Raw genomic sequence first — 18,219 nt, forward strand, 5'->3', positions numbered from 1 at the left:
ATTGTTTCATCTTTGTTTAATGTTTACGTATGTGAAACAGAGGAAACGACGACGTTTTGAATAATAAATAAAATATGTGTGGTTTTAGTTAAAAACCTTTTGATCCCCAAATCGTCTCAGTTGCTACAATGGCGTTCTCTTCCAGCTTTCGCCGTCTCATTGCCGGATCCAACAACAGCCTCTTGTCTTCGCCATCCTCATGCGTTCGCTACTGCTCAACTCTTACGTCCCCCAAGCTCTTCGTTAGTGGTAAATTTCTTTCTTGAATTGTCTTTCAATTTTAATCAAAGATGAATTTCCAGCTTTTCTGGAGTTGTGCTATAGATGATGTCGAGCTTGGATGATTCTAGTCATGTTATCTTACAGATGATAAGTATTTGTTTATCGCGTGGACCATTTTGAGAAATGATCATTCTCCCCTACTACTTCTTCAATGTTACTTTAGTGATAAGTATAACTAGGAAGGGTGGAATTAGTGTGAAAGGGTCTTAGACCATTTCGTAAAGTGAGAGCCTTTTTTGCTTAGGGAGAGAATTAGGATCTTTGATCTTATCATTCAGTTTCATCTTGTGTCTGGAATCAACATGAAAGTTGAGATCTACGGGCCAATTTTCCATTTTTCTGATAATTGAATTTAGTGGTTAGTGAGGCACTATTATGAGTGTGCTAATCTTCTTTGATGTGGAGCTCATATATATGTTCTGAGTTATGGATTGCTTTTAATTTTGTTTGCTTTATTAGACTCCTCTAGGCCTGAAGATCAAAAAATGTTCTCATTACTTGTACTCTTGTATCTTTGGTGAATAGGTCTATCTAGACTCACAACAAATGAAAAGCTTCAGGATGCATTTGCTTCTTTTGGGGAGCTTGTGGATGGTAATGCTACTCTCTCCTTTTGTCCATCGTATGAATCCAACATAGAGAGCCTTAAATTCACAGTTTTTTTTTTATTATGATTGGTTGTTGCAGCGAGAGTGATCACAGATAGAGAAACAGGGAGATCAAAGGGTTTCGGATTTGTGACATATGCAACAATAGAAGATGCAGAGAAGGCCAAGAAAGAAATGAATGCAAAGTTCTTGGACGGTTGGGTGATCTTTGTGGATCCTGCAAAACCTAGAGAACCAAGACGGCCTTTGCAGCAGGAGCCTCCTCAGTCTTATTCTGGATCTGGTTTCACTACCAACAAAACCTTCGGCTGGTGTAAATGAACAAAAAACCCAACTGACTACTTTATGTATGAAATAAAATCAGATTCTTTGAGCCATTCATCTATTTTGGATACAAAAGTCATATCCTTTGGAACATTAACTTTTCCGTTTTGGGCAGATTAAGTAATAAGAATAACTAAAAAAGCTGGATCAGACCAAACAAAAGATGTTTATACAAAATCAAGATTGAAAAGGACAATGACCGACCAAAAAAAAATCCAAGTAGAAAGTCAAAGACGCAGCGTTTTATGTTATCACATTCATAGCCTCCCTCCGTCCCTTTCTCTGCCACGGTCTCTCTCTCCTTCGTTGTCACTGTGATCTTTCTTTTTTTTGTTGTCATAAAAAAAACAAGAACTGTGAGTCTGTGACTGTGACTTTCTTATAGGGTTCAAAGGTTTTGATTTTCAGACAAAAGTACAATGTGACAAGAGATTCTCTCGATCCTTTGATCATTTGTCTATCTTTTATGCAATTTGGTTTTGGTTTAATTTACAATTGATCCCGGTTCAATGTTTAGCTTTTATTAACCGGCTTAATCATTGAGGGTTGTGTTTGATTGAGAGAGAGGGGGACACTCTACATTATGCACACGCCCTGCAGCCGAAGCTAATTCAAAACAAAAATAATCATTCTCGTTTGAGACTCCACGAACCCAAGCTCTCTTCAAGGTGATCTCTCTCCCCTTTGATCTTCTTCTTCTAGTCTTGAGACTTGAGTATTCCCCTTACTTCGAATTCACATATAATTTATAGTTTGGGACTTATCTTTATCTTCTCCGGTCTCATACTTAATCAATCTGCAGCTTCCTGATTTGGTGATTGTTTTAAAACAATGCATTGTTCTCATACTCACTTCGCATCCTTCAAGCTTCCTCATTTCTTTGCGCCTAAGGTCTCTTCTCTCATTCTTTATCTATTTTGTATGTGTGTGTGTGCTTTTTTCGCCAATTAAGAAGAAAAAGTTTATAACTTTGGTTCAGAGTTTTATGGCGTCTTCACGGAGAGATTTTAGAGTGTTCGCAGTAGCAACCAGCGTGGAGGAGGCGTCTAGTAACATACAAGCAGCTCCAATCTCTTTACCTGAAGGCTCATGGAAACAGGTTTTGCTCCAATAAATTAGTAATCTTTATTTTTCTTCGAGGAGTTGCTTCAAAAGTTTTGTAAAATTGAGAAATCTTGTTGTTGGTTTAGATAGCTGGTGGAGTTACAGCTGCTAAAGGGTTTAAAGCTGCTGGTATGTATGCTGGTTTACGAGCTGCTGGGAAGAAACCTGATCTCGCTCTTGTAACTTGTGATGTAGATGCTGTAGCTGCAGGTTCCAATGCTATAGCTTGTCTTGTCCTTACTAATGTGTGTGTGTGTGTGTGTGTGTGTGTGTATCCAGAGGCAAAATGTTTCTGACTCTTTTTTTGGGAATATTTTTAGGGGTGTTTACTTTGAATGTGGTTGCTGCTGCTCCTGTAGTTTACTGCAAAAAGGTTCTTGAGACTTCCAAAACGGTAATCCTCTCTACCTTAAGATCTCGAACCAAAGCATTTTGTGATTTTGAGCTATGAAATCAGTAAGTTTTGAAACTTTTCAGGCGCGTGCAGTGTTGATCAATGCCGGTCAGGCCAATGCAGCTACGGTAAGATGTACTTAGATGTAGTCATGTGCTTTCAGTTAAGTTTAGATCTCGAGTTATGTGTTTAGGAGTTCATTAATATGATTTGTGAAGTAGCCTGAGCTCTATATGGTTGTTAGCTATGCATCACTCATTAAGATCATTCATTTTTTCAGGGTGATGCTGGTTACCAAGATATGCTAGATTGTGTTGGTTCTCTTGCGACGGTATGCCCTTGGTTTCTTTCATTCCCGAGTCTTGTGCAAACCTCATATTGTTCAACATTGTTACCGTTTGTTTCTTTATTGCTGCAGCTACTTAAAGTGAATCCAGAGGAAGTGTTAATCGAGTCAACTGGGGTAATTGGTCAGAGGATTAAAAAGGTATAGCTTCTTTCTCATTCCTTTTACATGCAAGTGCTCCGATTAAGTTAATTTCCCCGTGCAGGAAGAGTTTCTCCAACATATTTCTCATTCTTTTTCTTTTGCAGAAAGAGCTTATCCAATCACTTCCAACCCTAGTCAACTCCATATCAGACTCTGTTGAAGAGTATAATCCTCTTTTCTCAATCTCTCCCTGAGTTTGTAGATGGCACAATCTTCAATTTCTTTAGTAGCCATTGGACATAACCATTTGAATCTGATATACAGTGCAGATTCTGCTGCTGTAGCAATCACAACAACGGATCTTGTAAGCAAGAGCGTGGCAGTTGAATCACAGGTAGGAAGGTTCAACAAACACCTTTGTACTCTATTTTTGACATTTCATATATCTTACAAAAGCTTTGAAATTGCTCAGGTCGGTGGAACCACAATTAGAGTTGGGGGTATGGCAAAAGGCTCCGGGATGATCCATCCAAATATGGCAACTATGTTAGGTGTATGTCCTTTATTACTTTCTTTGGTAGGCGTGTATCTGTTTGAACATACATTGTTTTAAACAATGCCAAATCGATATTTATCTTTCTCAGGTCATCACAACGGACGCGCTAGTTGAAAGTGATACCTGGAGAAAGATGGTAAAGGTTGCAGTAAATCGAAGCTTCAACCAGATCACTGTAGGTTTACACAATTTCACCACATTGTTGTTATTGGATTACACTTTCATTTCCAAGTTCTGATTAAATTGAACTCATGGTCTTATAGGTAGATGGCGACACGAGTACTAACGACACAGTCATTGCCTTAGCGAGTGGACTATCTGGATCACCTTCTATATCTTCTTTGAATTCTAACGAAGCTGCACAGCTTCAGGCATGCCTTGATGCGGTATGTTTGTTTTTTTGCCATCTTCGTAACAGTGGTTCATGAGCTGGACTTAACACGGATGATGGAACCCTTAAAATGTATCTTTTTCAGGTGATGCAAGGGCTCGCTAAATCAATAGCTTGGGATGGTGAAGGCGCAACATGTCTCATCGAGGTTCATAAAACAAACTTCTTCTCCCAAACCTCTGATTTAACACAAACCTTAACAAGCAACACAAAAAATCACCAGGTTACTGTAAAAGGAACAGAAACTGAAGCAGAGGCAGGGAAAATTGCACGCTCGGTGGCTTCCTCTTCACTGGTTAAAGTATGTGATCAGAAATACACGTACATGAATAATCAAAGTGAGCATTTCTTGCTTCTAAATTAATAGTAAACATCTATTGTTACTTGTGTGACAGGCAGCTGTTTATGGAAGAGATCCAAACTGGGGACGGATAGCTGCAGCTGCTGGCTATGCCGGGGTTTCGTTCCAGATGGATAAGCTGAAGATATCTCTGGGCGAGTTCTCACTCATGGAGAGTGGCCAACCTCTTCCGTTTGACAGGTTTATCTTACTATAGATTTGTCTCTCAATAGGAAAATGTAGTTAAATCATGTTCTTACACAAATGCATATAACAGGGATGGAGCCAGTAACTACCTCAAGAAAAAGGGTGAGGTTCCGGAACAGTTACGATCGACATATCCGTAGGTAAGAGAGTGTTTTGACTAGCTTTATTAAATAAACCATGTATTGTGGACCTGAGTGCGGTTTTGTCCGGTGAACAGGTGAAGGTGCAGCCATCGGAAAGGCTTGGGGTTGCGATCTTAGCTATGGTTATGTCAAGATCAATGCTGAGTACACCTCATAGGACTGATACCAAGAGACAGAGTTTCATGTACTGTTGTTGTGTTAGGATCTCAATTTATAAACTGATTTTGCTTCAAATAAGACAGCAACGATTCAATAAACAAAGTTCCTTTGAGTTCTTCACAAAAAGTTAAACTTCAACAAATTTTTCACAATAATGTTAACAAAATTTTCACAATATTTGTAAGAGATAATGCATGATCGAGAATGAAATTTGAATACAAGGTTATGGCGCATATATCATAATCAGTATCAGCTCTGCTCTTCTGCACACGTACGGCAGAAGCAAGTCCTCAGAATCAGATTTAACCTCAAGTTCCTTCATCCGCTCCTGCACACTAGGATGGGGACTTACATATTTGCCGACAATACTCCTACATCGAATAGGCATCCCGGCCATACTGCTGAGCTTTCGAGATTTTTAGGCTCTATTAAAAAAGCATTGATGAGTCTCGCATGCAAACAGGAAAGACTATAGGTGAAGTTTATTTTTGGAAAGACATCAAAACTTATACAACTTCTTTATAGTGTTGTCAACCTCTTTATCAGAATAGTAGGATCTCACCCGCGGTACACCGCGGGATTATTTTTGCATCTAATGGTATTTTAGTATTTTGTGATATATTATTAAAATTATAGAAATTCAATTTATAGTGTTTTTAGAATAAAGTAAAGGGTGAGATGAATATAGAATTGATGGTATGTCTAAATAATTTCATTGTGTGAAATTTGATTATTTTAAACTAATAGTTGTATTGTTATGCATTATTTAACTTTTTATGCTTTTAATTTTAATTATAAAAGTTTACTATAATTCTCAGTTTCGCGTATGAATGTGATGTGACGGGTTAGAATTGGCATAACATCTTTCGTTTAACTCGTTTTATTTAAGACTAAAATATTTTATGTGTTGACAACCTGTAAATTAAAACCATAGAATCATATTTTTGTAATCTCAATTCAACTCTATCACTTGACCCGCAGGCATTTAAGTTTTATTTTAGGAATTAACAAAATATTTTAAATATTCGTTAAACAGTATTTTAATTATGTGATACTAATTTCTTTTTGATTTATTATAAATATATTTTTTGGAAATTAATTTAAACTATGATTTTATCTAATTTTGATAGACAATGTAGAGAATGCCAATTTAGGAGTTTTAAGTAGGATATTCTCTTTTTTCTTTTATTTAAATGTGTTTTATTGTTTATAAATAAAAAAACTTTAGATTACCTTTAAAATATTTTCAAATTTCAAATTAAAATATTTTATGTGTTTTAGTAGACAATCCATAAAAAACTATAGAATCATATTTATGAAAAAAATCTAATCCAATTCACCACATAGTCGGTAAGCATTTAAATTACTTTCAGTAACTTAAACATATTTAGAATAAACATTTTTGGAAAATATTTTAGTTATGGGATACTAATTCCTTTCAGATTTATTTAAAGCAGTAAACAACAACACTCAATATAAGCGTCAATTAAGAAAGAAAGAAAAAAATCCAAAATATATTGCCAACTTTACCAAAAGTATGTTCGAGACTTTGCTTCTTCTTGAAAAGCTCTGCAACCCGTTCTATCAAAAAGCTCTATGACCATCAAAAAGCCAATCTCAAAAGTCATCGATCTTCAATGTATGGTTTCATATCGTTTCATTAAATTTACCGTTATTAGTTTTAAAGTATTATTAGTTATCAGAGTGAATTGGTAGTTTTTTTTTTTTTTTTTTGTGATGATTTTTATTAGTCCCCATTAGTGATCTTGTTTTGGTTTCGTATTCTTTTTTTTTATATGCATTGTCAGGTCTTTTAGTCCACATTAGTATGTAAACAATATATGGTAAAATAAGCAACTTTTTTAAGTAATATGACTATGAAAGAAAATAAAAAGACAACATAAAGAATTTTAAGTAAACTTATTTCTTAATAAAACCATCACAGAAAATATAGAATTATGGGCAGTATCATCAAAATTAAGATCCAAAGACAATAAAAGAAAAGATTTTGGACATGCCTTAACTTAAAAAAAAAAAAAAAAAAAAANAAAAGATCAAAATCTAGGAAAATGCATAAAACGAAAACACAAAGTCTGACAATGTAAATCTAATTTATTCCTTTGATAAGCTCAATGATAAAATTCTCACAAAAGGCTCATATCAGCTATAGATTGTTTGGTTTGTTGTTTCCGAGCAAGAACTTGGCATTTCCCTTAAGCCAAAAAGTGTCTAGAGTGGACATAGACTTTGTTAGTAAATTCTCAGCTTCAGCAGCTACTTTTAGATTCAGAGGAAGATGAAGAGCTGAAGATAAAACTGTTCCTAGATCAACTCTCCATTGGTCAAACGAATTGATACTCCACAGAAAGCCTTGAACTGCAATTCTGTGTTCATCGATTGCCAACAACTAAAACTAAAACATATACAAAAATGTCAGCTTTTGAAATGAACCTCTGATCTAAATTTTAATACCTGAAATAGTGGCAGACCTGACCAACATAAAAAGCAGTCAATTCTGGAAGTAGAAGGCTAAAATCGCCAAAGTATGTCTGTGGAAAGATACCAACAGTTATACACGTTATTATACATTAATTTTTGCCATTTATTCAGCACCATATTTACTCATATTTGTGGGGATTGGGGAATGAGATTTTCATTAACTCCCATTAGAGATCTATAGTAGTCATATATGTTCATATACTTGAGCCCATAATGTAGACAAAAACATGTAACTCAGGAAAACAAATTATGCAAATTAATTCACTAAAATCTGCAGTCTATAACTTAGACAAACCAAACCTACAACTTAGAGAATAAAAATCGGCAAATTAGTTAATCAAAACCAGCAACTTAGACAACAAAAAAACTTAAGAAACTATAGAACATAATAAAAAAAACTCATAAAAACTGAACACAAAACATTTCATATACATCAGCACATAATTTTTTGAAGTTTGACTAACCTTGCCCATTCATCTTGCTCGAAGCTCAGCTCTGCTTTTAGTATAATACAGAAGACAGAGAGTTGTGAGAAGAAGAAGGCTTACTGTTCCCAACACGTCATACCCGTTTCATCTTGGCCTAGCGTAGATTGAAAGGAGTAAAATAGTAGTTTAGGTCAAATAACAATTTTATGTCTTTGGGTGAAGACTGAAGACTGGATTTGTAATGAACATAGATTTAATTTAAGGGAAAGTTACAATATATTCTGCTAACAATTTGGAATATTGGAATAAATGGTGCGAAGATTGCGTTTAAGGTGAATAAATGGCAAGAATATTCGTTATTAGTGCTACAAATATTGGGCTGATTTAAAAATCAATTTGTTGGGCCGATTTCTTTTTTTTTTTTTTTTTTTTTTTTTNCTTATTTGGAGAAGGCAATAATTAATAACATAAAAAAGCCCAAACGAATTTGAGGCCCCAAAGTCATTAATGCGATATTTTTTTTATTTTTTTTTTTTTTTTTTTTTTTTTTTTTTTTTTTTTTTTGCGTCTATTTCGCCTGAGCCCGTATTGCAACAGGTCGGGTTATTGTAAAAACGCGCGGATCTTCTAAAAACGGGTCGGGTAATCGTTTTAATAAGATTTTGGACGAATTTACCCTTTTCAATTTCGAGAAACTCCTTCCTTTATGTCTAATTGAGTGGCAATATTAGTAAATAGGCTAGAACATTTTTTCAAATGTACTTGTCTTTTAATTATAAGAAGATATAAACCGGTTTATATATTCTGATACTCCGTTTGACACGTTTGAAACTGTTGAATCTCAAAAAGGAAAAAGAAGCAACAAAGCTATCAGAATAGTGTTAGGGATGATCGATCATCTATTACACATAAGAAAGGTGTGAAACTCAGAAGGAAACTTACGAATAAAGTAGAAGCAACAAACGATTACAATAGTCTAATTACACATAAGAAAAGTTGTGAAATTCCACAAGAAACAGACACAGAGATTTGATTATTAGAGAAGAGGTGGCCAAGCTCATAGATGTGATGAAAGTTGATTAGTAGCCAATGCCATTCAAGAAGATGCTGCAACTAAAGGCATCTGAGTTACCCAATCAAATTTCTCGCAGCTGTGTTTGCGAGAAGCTTTCTTCTTGTCTTTGCTGCTGCTGCCACCACGCGAGGAAGAGTTGTCTTTGCCCTTCTGTCCTTTCTTTCCGGTCTTCTTGTGGTTGTCTTTGCTCTTGGGTTTCTGCTGCTGTTTCTTGATTCTTGTGTGGGAGGCTATCGAGGGAGGAGGATCATACACATCAGCAGCCCATGAAACACTCGTCTTCTTCAGTGACAAGCCATGCTTCTCTCGACTGCCTTTTATGGCTGGTATGAGAACAACTGGTGGTGTCTGTTGCAATTCAAGAAACAGGCAGGTGAGAAACAATCAGCATAGAGCAGGGAATACACAGCCTTGGATTGAGAGATATGAAAAAGGATCTCACTAGGAAACCAATCTGACCGACAACAGCCAATTTGCGAGGACTCTAAAACTCTTACTAAAGTACAAACTACGGAACTCCAGAACACTAATTTCTTGACTCAATTTTTTTCCATGCTTGGACTATATATCGATACTCTTTGATTCTTTCAAAAACTTGCTGGACTGGTACAGGAAAACCAAGCAACCACACATAGGAAATATCAATGACCCACGATAGCCTAGGCAAAACAAGTAACTAAAAAACTGGCACCCAACTTGTACTCTGGTAAATAGACCAGAAACAGCCAAATCAAAGAATACAAATAGATAGTTAACCAGAATGAATGCTGAGTAACACAGGCTGACTTACAGTTGTAAGGTTATCATCCTTGTCTTCATCATCATCAGAAGAGTTGGGACTTAAAGTGGATTTGATGAAATCCTTATCATCAGTAGTTTCTTCATTCACAGTTTGGTGTATATAACCAGTTTCATCTCCTCCATCAGACTCCTGAGAATCTTCAGATCCAGTAAACGAGGTATGCTTGGAGCCTTTAGAACAACATTGTGTGGAACTCGAAGCCGAGATCTCAAAGCTTGCATCTTTGAAATCCAACTTACCACAAACAGAGCTCATATCCAACTAAAAGCTGAAGATAGTCACACAAACAAATTCAAAAGCATAAGATTAGTCACAGCACAAACAAATTTAAAGTTATTATAAACCAAATGCTCACACATATGAAACAAAGAGTCATTCTTAAATCCCATTCACTCTACTTGCATGAATTTGAAACCTAATCTATGAAACAACAACTCCAAATTGAAAAAAAAAATAAAGCTTGAGGCAAAAAAAATCACCTTTTTGGGTTGCAAATGGAGCACCGCCAAAAATGAAAACACCAGAGATGGATCAAAGATTTTTTATCCGACCGAGCTAGGAAAATCTCAAGAACGAGACGAAGACGAGAGAGAGAGAGAAAAGGGTAAAAAGAAGAGAGGAGAGAGGGGGAAGAAGGGAATCAGAAATGTTAACTAAGATTACCACGCCAATCACACTTTTCAAAAGGTTTAGAACGATTAGAAGAACTCAAACCAGAATGATAAGGAGTCAACGAAGGTGTCAAAGAAAGGAGAAGAAGAAGCTTAGAGGGCACCGAAGGCATTCTTTATCTTATGCTCTTCGAAACCCTAGCACCGCAAAAAAACCCTAGTTCTCCAATTTCGAAATCCAATGAAAAATCTTCAGAGAGATCTCAGAAAACTTTTGATGCAGATAGAACAAAAAAGAGAATAGATATACCCAAAAAAAAACCTTAAAATCGGATCATGGAGAGAAAGTAAAACCAGAGAATTAAGGAGAAGAATTAATTATATCCACAACGAATCTCACGCGTGAGGAGGAAGATAATAATAAGGAAAAAAAAAAGCTAATTTGAGAAGAAGAAGACGAACAACAAGGAAGAAGAAGAAGAAGAAGACGAAGAAATGATTGATGACGTTTTTAAACAAAAATAAATCGACGGTGATAGATGTGGCGGCCTACCCTACAGATAGATTCATGACCGTACACGTGTTCCTCTTATCTTTTTAAGACTTTTCTTTATTGGGCCTTGATTGGGTCTAAAACGGGCTAATAAACTGCTATTTAAGGAAATAAATTACACCGAACAAAATCTACCTAATTATTATTAGGTCGGTCTTAACTCTTTAACAATATAGCGTCTCACACGTCATGACTCAACGACCTGTTGGTATAAATGACGATATGTAACAAGTTTGATATGAATTGAAAGAGAAAAAGAATTTGATAAACGAATCAAAAGTTCAAAACTAAGGTCTTATTTATCCGTAACTTATGAAAAAATATATAAAACGTTTAGTTTTTGCGAACATTGTGTAGTGAAATAGTAGCGTTTTAGTTTTTATGACAATATTTTTGATATTCATCGTGCTCAGTCTCCAATTATGGTTTGGTTACCGTCCCGCTTAGAAGATCTATACATGCGGCCACTCTCTTCTCCTCATGTATCATCAAAGAATTGCGAACTGAAACATATATAACGACTGGAACATATATAATCTATTGTAAGTTTGTAACAGATTCCCTCCATGGCTCCATTTCCATAACATAGCTGTCTCAGCATCAGTTTTATTTGTCATCCACATCTCTCTATTTCCAATGTTTGAAAGTTCTGATATTAACACTGAGAGTTTATTCAATCATCACTAACAACGGATAGAACCATCTTACCAGAATTCAGAATTGGCACAAGGCATAAACATTTAGATCTTGGAAGGCACAAACGTCTAAATATAATCTCTCCGTCGTAAGATCAAAGCGGAGTAACAAATTTGTTTCTTCATATGGTCTAAAGCAATGTAGTCGTATGTATATATTTCCCTTCAAAAACACACCCTGCAGTTTTGGTTCTATGATGCAGTCTGAGAGTATGATTTCAAACCAAGCAACATGGTCATGGTGGTTGAGTTTGTAACGACCCTAATACCTCAAAGATTTCATATCTACGGTAAGATATGTTACTTTGATATCCTATAGCAAAATCACTATAGTCTATCGTCATTGCCTCATTGGGGACTAAATAAGTAAATATCAATTATTGAGAGGATGAATAACCAAATAATCCATCAAATTCCGGAAAAAGATCCAACGAAATCGAGTCTAAACCAAACAATTAAACCGGAAATATACAGAAAACCCTAATTAACTGGTGAATTTGGTAACCGCCTTGGTGCCTTCAGAAACAGCATGCTTAGAGAGTTCACCAGGCAAGACAAGTCTCACGGCGGTTTGAATCTCCCTAGACGTAATCGTCGGCTTCTTGTTATACCTAGCGAGCTTAGACGATTCCTGAGCGAGTTTCTCGAAGATGTCGTTGATGAAACTGTTCATAATCCCCATAGCTTTCCCAGAGATCCCGATATCTGGATGGACTTGTTTCAGTACCTTGAAGATGTAGATCTTGTATGTCTCCACGCTCTTCTTCGCTTTCTTCTTCTTCTTCTCGCTTCCTCCTCCTCCTCCTACTTCTTTGCTGATCTTCTTCTCCGCCTTTGGTAGTTTCTCCGCCGCCGGTGCTTTCCCGGCTGGTTTCTTCTCCGCTCCTTTCGGTGCCATCACAGATGTTGATGAAATCGATGTGTTTTGTTTTTCAGAGGATTTTGAGAGACGGCGTTGATGATGATGAATGATCTGAGAAGGAGAAATCAGATTTGTTGTTTATTATATAGAGAGTAGTGGTTGCTTGTAATTGGTTTCTGTGTTTTTACTAGGATTGATGACGTGGCATTGAAAAATAAACGGTTGAGATTACATAGGTTCTCTTTCCATCTGAGGGCATCGCTTCTCTTATTGGGTCGGATCTGAAAGTTTACTTAAGGCCCAATCGTTTGCTTTTACCGTTTCCAGGTTAGCTAAATGAGTCAAGCCTAAGGCCCAGTACTAGTTGGGTGTTAACAACAACCAGTCGTCGTTTGCACTAGTTGGCCTGGCCACTAATACCCGTTATCCGTATTCGATCCGTTACTTGATTTATACTCGTCCCGAAAAAGAGTAATCCACACTTTCATGATCGAGTGAAAGGTATTATATTTATATTACAACGAGTATAGAATAATAGTTTAGTTTTCAATATCTGTCATGTTATTTGTCCCTTTACCCATTAGACCCGTAAATACCCTTTAATATTTTGTATTATTATTTATTATTAATTTATAAATCTATTATAGTGTTAAAGTTAAAGCCTAAGTTCAACTTAGTCAAACTGAAATGATATATACGACGCCCAATTGAATTAATATATTATTATTTTTTTTAAGTTTGTAATTTTATAATTTTTGGAACTATATGTTGCATACATTTATGAATTTTTCATTTTTTGGAGTTTGGAATATGAAATTATTATTGCGATTATTGACAATTTTTTTATCGGGTACTCGTTTTTCTGGATAAAAGTAAAGGGTCGGATATTTAAAAGGTCAATTATTTTTTTATCGGGTACCCATTATTTAAGGTTCGAGTACGAGTAATTTTTTTCTATTACCCGTTAGGATCGGATCGGGTAAAAATATGAGAAAATTCAAGAGTACCAGTCCCGTGCCCAGCCCTAGTTTGTAGTATGGAAAGCTACACTATACAGGTAACCTTAAATCAAGCTATCACGAACAAGATCCAACGGTCTAGATCAATCCTAATGGTTGAAGATTAGTTTGAAACTTTGTCTATGGGATACGTTGTATGAGTTCCTTTTGTTAACCCGGTCTATGTCTATTGTCTCACTCAGTCGAAATTGGGGTTTGACAGTATTAATATCAAGATATGGAACACTGAGCTGGTGATGGATGACAAGAGAATGAAGCTGCAAATTTGGGATAATTCACAAACAGGGGTTTGTTTCTGAGATATTCTCTGAAAGAATCATCTTGTCCCCCTTTTGCTTGTTTATTATTTTTCTGATGTAATGTGTGAATGTATTCTCCTTCTTTATTTATGGTGGGAATATAGAAATATCGCTTAAGTGGTTTAATCTTATTGCAACATACTTATGGGGAGAGCCATCAGCCATGGGGGCATTTTACAGATTAAATCATCTTTTCAGTAGTAAATATTATCTTTACTCTTAGTAGATCACGTTTTTTTTAAGTTCGATTTCTGTTATAAATCTATACTTATTAACTATGATTAGACATCAGGAATCAGATCCCCTAACATAACGTTTGAGCAAAGACCATGTCAACAAGATTCTAGTGGGGAACAAAGCTGGTTTTGGATTACAAGCATAAGAGTATCTCTACCTTCTCCTTCCATGCATGGTCTAGTATTTTAATTTTCTCCTCCTTATTTTTCACGTGATTTTGTATTTCGTTTTTTAAAGCCGTCACTTCATTTTTTATTTCCATGATGTGCCAAATTTTCCAAGGGCCAAGTTCTTACTGATGAATATGGAATCAAGTTCTTTTTAGACCCTATGTCATGGCTCTGGCTATTGTTATTGTTTTCAAGATATACACTAACGTTGATTTTTTTTCATTGGCTGATGATTTATGGACTTACAAAGTGCCACGACTAGTTTGAATGTGAAGGAACACAAACATGAACATTGTTTTCCGTTAGCGACTTATATATATATATATGTGTATGTTGAATGTAGTAAAATAACATATCCAAGGTACAGAAAGGTAAAATACTCTGTTTCCAAGGGTTAGTTGACCATCTGAGCAAAGATTAGTCCATGCATTACCCTAATCCTAATTCATTGTAGACTCCAACATCGATCAGACAATCTATTTGTCGTGCATGATGATTGTTTTGATCCTAACACGACCTATCTTCTGGCTTGAAATTTCTCCAAGCTACTCGAAATGATCAGGCTTCTGGAGAGTAATTACTCTTTATAGTAGTGTTACCCAAGCTACGCGAAAATCAGCATGTTGCGGTTCTTAAAACGTGTTAAACGTAAGGTAAGGAGAAGAAACAAAGGCATGCACCACCATTTCTTTTTTTGTTATCTATGATATAGTCTTCTTTATTTCCTTCTTTAGCCTTCGTCCATAATGTTTATGGAGTGACATATCATCTACATACAATATTTTGTAAACCGTACCTAATGATTCAAAGACAATCAAAAAGAGAAGAAAAAAACACAAGTTAGGATTGTTGAAACTTCTTTCGGTATGTGATTGGAAATTATTTGCAAGTCTTTAGATATGTAAAGGGTTCGCTTTTGCTTTTTTTTTGCCACAATGGAGATGCCTATTGTCTGCTTTCTAGTTCTCATCAGATCAAGACTGATTTGGATCTTATAGTGTAACTTTCACTCCTAATTCTCCTTTATTTTTGTAGATATTAGTAAAAGCAAGCCAAATCCAGATGATCATAATTTGCTATCAAACAATATCCATTTTTTATTCTGTTTTATCAATTCAACATTCAACACGAAATGGAATCTATATTTTCAAAAAAAAAAAAAGTTTAATGAGATATGATTCATATGGATGAGCTTCTCTCATGATTGGGTGTCACAACATAATCTATATGAAGAATCTATTGTGTCATAATGAAAACTATAGCTAGTAATTATCTACTATGAAAATGGGAATTATGGGGTTGAGATTAGAGATAGGTCAAGGCGAAGTTAAATCTGATGAAGAACGCACCGAAGAAATAAAGCTGCAAGTGGGTGATAAGACTTGATGTCTGAGTCGACTTACACCATTTTAAACATTTGAGACAGACACACTAACAAAGTAATTATGTTCCCACCAATCACCAACTACTTCACTTAGATCTGTTCTCCATAATCTTTACACATACCTTCGTCTTCTTTTTTTGCTCATCTTTTTTTTCTTAATTAGTAATTATTGTTCTTTTCTACCTACATCTTTTAGATTAGTAACTTCATTTTCTTCTTTTAGGTATTAACACTCACTAAGTACCAACTCTTATCTAAATAGTCTAACCCGTAATGCAAAGACATTTAAACTCTAAGACTTAGCTTTTTTTTGACATTGGATTGCGTGACTCTGCAGTGTGCATAAGCTTAATCAAGCTCAAACTTAGGTTTGGTGTTAGAGATCAAATTCTTTCTTCAAATCGAATTGTACTGATTGTTCATATATTTGAATTTTAATACACTTTGCTTCTGATTAGAGGAAACCTGTTAAACAATTATTACAATTTTAATTCGGCTCAATTGTGTATCTGAATTATATATTTATATACATATATATAACTTAAGTTAAAGTATCTTTGGTATCATATGTGAGATTCCTAATATTTTGAGGACCAACGACACAATGTTTATTAGTTTACACTATGCAAGTGTAATGAAAAATAAGAAAAAGTAGTTTATTTTATAAATCCCCCTGGTTATGTTTTAAATTTCAACTAAACTAAGCAGAGTCGGATGAATTATTGTCGATTGGTAACACTAAAAAAATTCCTACCTAAAGAAAAGGCTAATTAAAAAAAAACAGGTTAATGAAAAAGTTAAGGCTAATCGTTACAATCGCACTCGTGACCACAATTAGAGATATTATCTTATATTACTTTCTTATAACACCATATAGATAGTCACACTAAAGCATCCCCCCATAAACAATCATACTCAAAATTATTCTCAATTCATATATATTATTCCTTTACGATTATAGTATTACATTAGGCACTTGTATTTGTATATCATATTAAATTATGTAGATATTTAACAGTGAGAGGATCGAACTGGAGAACCATTTCGAAATAATGTTGCTTAGTTATATGATGTATCCATTAATGTTGGGAGTAAGAGAACTATAATTACGTATCTTAAGAAAGATCGGAGATGTTGACAAAAAAAAAAAAAAAAAAAAAAAAAAAAAAAAAAAAAANCTACGAGCAAATCCATCTTCAATTTTTCTAATGATTTTTAAGAAAACGAATAATAATATTAATCCACTAGATACATCGATGTTCATAAACGAAAGCACATTAAGTCTCGTAATTGTTATATAACTTCTGATGAAAAGAAAGTATTAAAAGGAAAGACAATTAATGCCCATATGTATTAAAATGAGGACCGCCCAAAGCATTAGCATACACAATAATGCGGGGAAAAGCATTACTAGGCAATAATGCGAGAGAAAGCATTACATAACAAGTTAAAAAAGAGAAAAAGGAGCAATTGGAAAAAAACTTGATCAGAAGAAGACGACCATTATCTTTCTTTTCGTTGTTGTATCTTTGACCATATAAATAAATTAATTGAGATCCCATTCTTTCACCCTTTACTTTCGATGTTTACATCTTCAATTTGGAGCTTTCAAAAACAGCCTTATATATGCGGTTTCGTATCGTTTGCCCACATATATATCTAGGACTAGGAGAGGATATTATAGGTCATCCAAAGGTTGGCCCGCAAGAAAAAACGACATTGTATAGACTCGTATATATATACAATCCTAAGTTAAGACGTTTTATCTAAAAATTTATGCAGATATCATTAAAGTTTTCTTTGGTGTAAACATCACCTATTGGTTTTATTATTAGTCGGAGGTTAAATCCATAATGTATCTTGTGTTCTCACGATCTCATATAAAACCAATATACAATAACCCTATGTATAGTACAGTGATATGCAATAGTCTTCTTATAAAACTTCTCTATGAACGTTTCAGCCTTCATAATTGTATAATAAAAGTGCCAAAATATATAGCACAAAGTGAGTTTATATATGAAAATATAGTATCAAATGGTTAGAAAGGAGAGACGTTAATCAAAAATCATACCTTACCTTCAATCAAGAAAAAAATTTCTTTTAAATCATTGCAATTTATTCATTCCCAATCTCTTATCTTTTTTTTTTTTTTTTTTAAGATCGGTGCACCACACGGAATCTTACTTTTTGTTAGCTCAAAAGGGAAAGAAGATGTATATTTAGAATCCCAGTGTTATTTTGCACGTCTCTTATTGGTTCTTACAAAGTACGTAAACGTCAACGTTTAAGGATTTGGTAAAATTACAATCTTATGTGTATGTATAAGATTTTTTTTTTTTTTCATATACACACGACATATATAAAAGGTTTATGCATGTATCTGTGACTTTGACTCAACTTTAAACCAAGCGAAGATAAGTAATATCGTTTCTTGACAGTTTTTTCTTTTCATGTTTCCTTTTGGTTCAAAATTTTATTTTGATAAAAATAATAATTACATATGTCTCTAGAGACACATGTATAGCCTTAGGATGTATTGTAATTAAACTTAATCTTTTTTTGTATCTTCTTGTTATTTCTCTACTTGTATAATGTATATGAACATATATTTATCAAATAATCATGTAATTTGTATTGGATATTG

At 34.7% G+C, this 18,219-nt stretch overlaps 4 protein-coding genes and 1 long non-coding RNA gene across 5 annotated transcripts; 2 read left to right on the plus strand and 3 right to left on the minus strand.

The window, feature by feature from the left end:
• LOC104785758 (glycine-rich RNA-binding protein 4, mitochondrial-like) lies at window positions 82–1,307 on the plus strand. Its single transcript, XM_010511026.1, has 3 exons — window positions 82–249; window positions 808–876; window positions 970–1,307. Exons 1-3 carry the CDS (start codon window positions 129–131, stop codon window positions 1,209–1,211), a joined length of 432 nt encoding a protein of 143 aa, XP_010509328.1. The 5' UTR covers window positions 82–128; the 3' UTR covers window positions 1,212–1,307.
• On the plus strand, window positions 1,517–5,054 carry LOC104785759 (arginine biosynthesis bifunctional protein ArgJ, chloroplastic-like). Its single transcript, XM_019245724.1, has 18 exons — window positions 1,517–1,882; window positions 2,017–2,105; window positions 2,194–2,313; window positions 2,405–2,528; window positions 2,639–2,712; window positions 2,796–2,840; window positions 2,993–3,043; window positions 3,131–3,199; window positions 3,307–3,365; window positions 3,467–3,536; window positions 3,615–3,695; window positions 3,787–3,873; window positions 3,962–4,084; window positions 4,175–4,237; window positions 4,313–4,390; window positions 4,485–4,630; window positions 4,707–4,776; window positions 4,854–5,054. The coding sequence occupies exons 2-17, from the start codon at window positions 2,046–2,048 to the stop codon at window positions 4,774–4,776; spliced, it is 1,320 nt and encodes a 439-aa protein (XP_019101269.1). The 5' UTR covers window positions 1,517–1,882; window positions 2,017–2,045; the 3' UTR covers window positions 4,854–5,054.
• Window positions 7,016–8,098, minus strand: LOC104785760. Its single transcript, XR_767412.2, has 3 exons — window positions 7,902–8,098; window positions 7,428–7,487; window positions 7,016–7,351 (listed from the first exon to the last, which is right to left on the minus strand). It is a non-coding gene; the product is annotated as an uncharacterized LOC104785760 (long non-coding RNA).
• On the minus strand, window positions 8,713–10,831 carry LOC104785761. The gene is made up of 3 exons (XM_010511027.2): window positions 10,222–10,831; window positions 9,731–10,010; window positions 8,713–9,288 (listed from the first exon to the last, which is right to left on the minus strand). Exons 2-3 carry the CDS (start codon window positions 9,995–9,997, stop codon window positions 8,962–8,964), a joined length of 594 nt encoding a protein of 197 aa, XP_010509329.1. The 5' UTR covers window positions 9,998–10,010; window positions 10,222–10,831; the 3' UTR covers window positions 8,713–8,961.
• On the minus strand, window positions 11,953–12,584 carry LOC104785763 (histone H2B.8-like). Its single transcript, XM_010511028.2, has one exon. The coding sequence runs from the start codon at window positions 12,497–12,499 to the stop codon at window positions 12,086–12,088; it is 414 nt and encodes a 137-aa protein (XP_010509330.1). The 5' UTR covers window positions 12,500–12,584; the 3' UTR covers window positions 11,953–12,085.

This window comes from Camelina sativa, chromosome 5 (genome assembly GCF_000633955.1).
Source record: "Camelina sativa cultivar DH55 chromosome 5, Cs, whole genome shotgun sequence".
Lineage (NCBI taxonomy): Eukaryota > Viridiplantae > Streptophyta > Magnoliopsida > Brassicales > Brassicaceae > Camelina > Camelina sativa.

What these genes read in the sequence shown, in the direction of transcription:
- LOC104785758 (XM_010511026.1), top strand. Translation starts at nt 129, where the DNA reads ATGGCGTTCTCTTCCAGCTTTCGCCGTCTCATTGCCGGATCCAACAAC. An exon ending in CCCCAAGCTCTTCGTTAGTG is followed by an intron (nt 250 to 807) that starts GTAAATTTCTTT and finishes TTTGGTGAATAG; the next exon opens with GTCTATCTAGACTCACAACA. An exon ending in TTTTGGGGAGCTTGTGGATG is followed by an intron (nt 877 to 969) that starts GTAATGCTACTC and finishes TGGTTGTTGCAG; the next exon opens with CGAGAGTGATCACAGATAGA.
- LOC104785759 (XM_019245724.1), top strand. Translation starts at nt 2,046, where the DNA reads ATGCATTGTTCTCATACTCACTTCGCATCCTTCAAGCTTCCTCATTTC. An exon ending in CTCATTTCTTTGCGCCTAAG is followed by an intron (nt 2,106 to 2,193) that starts GTCTCTTCTCTC and finishes ACTTTGGTTCAG; the next exon opens with AGTTTTATGGCGTCTTCACG. An exon ending in GTCAGGCCAATGCAGCTACG is followed by an intron (nt 2,841 to 2,992) that starts GTAAGATGTACT and finishes TCATTTTTTCAG; the next exon opens with GGTGATGCTGGTTACCAAGA.
- LOC104785761 (XM_010511027.2), bottom strand. Translation starts at nt 9,997, where the DNA reads ATGAGCTCTGTTTGTGGTAAGTTGGATTTCAAAGATGCAAGCTTTGAG. An exon ending in AGGATGATAACCTTACAACT is followed by an intron (nt 9,289 to 9,730) that starts GTAAGTCAGCCT and finishes GAATTGCAACAG; the next exon opens with ACACCACCAGTTGTTCTCAT.
- LOC104785763 (XM_010511028.2), bottom strand. Translation starts at nt 12,499, where the DNA reads ATGGCACCGAAAGGAGCGGAGAAGAAACCAGCCGGGAAAGCACCGGCG.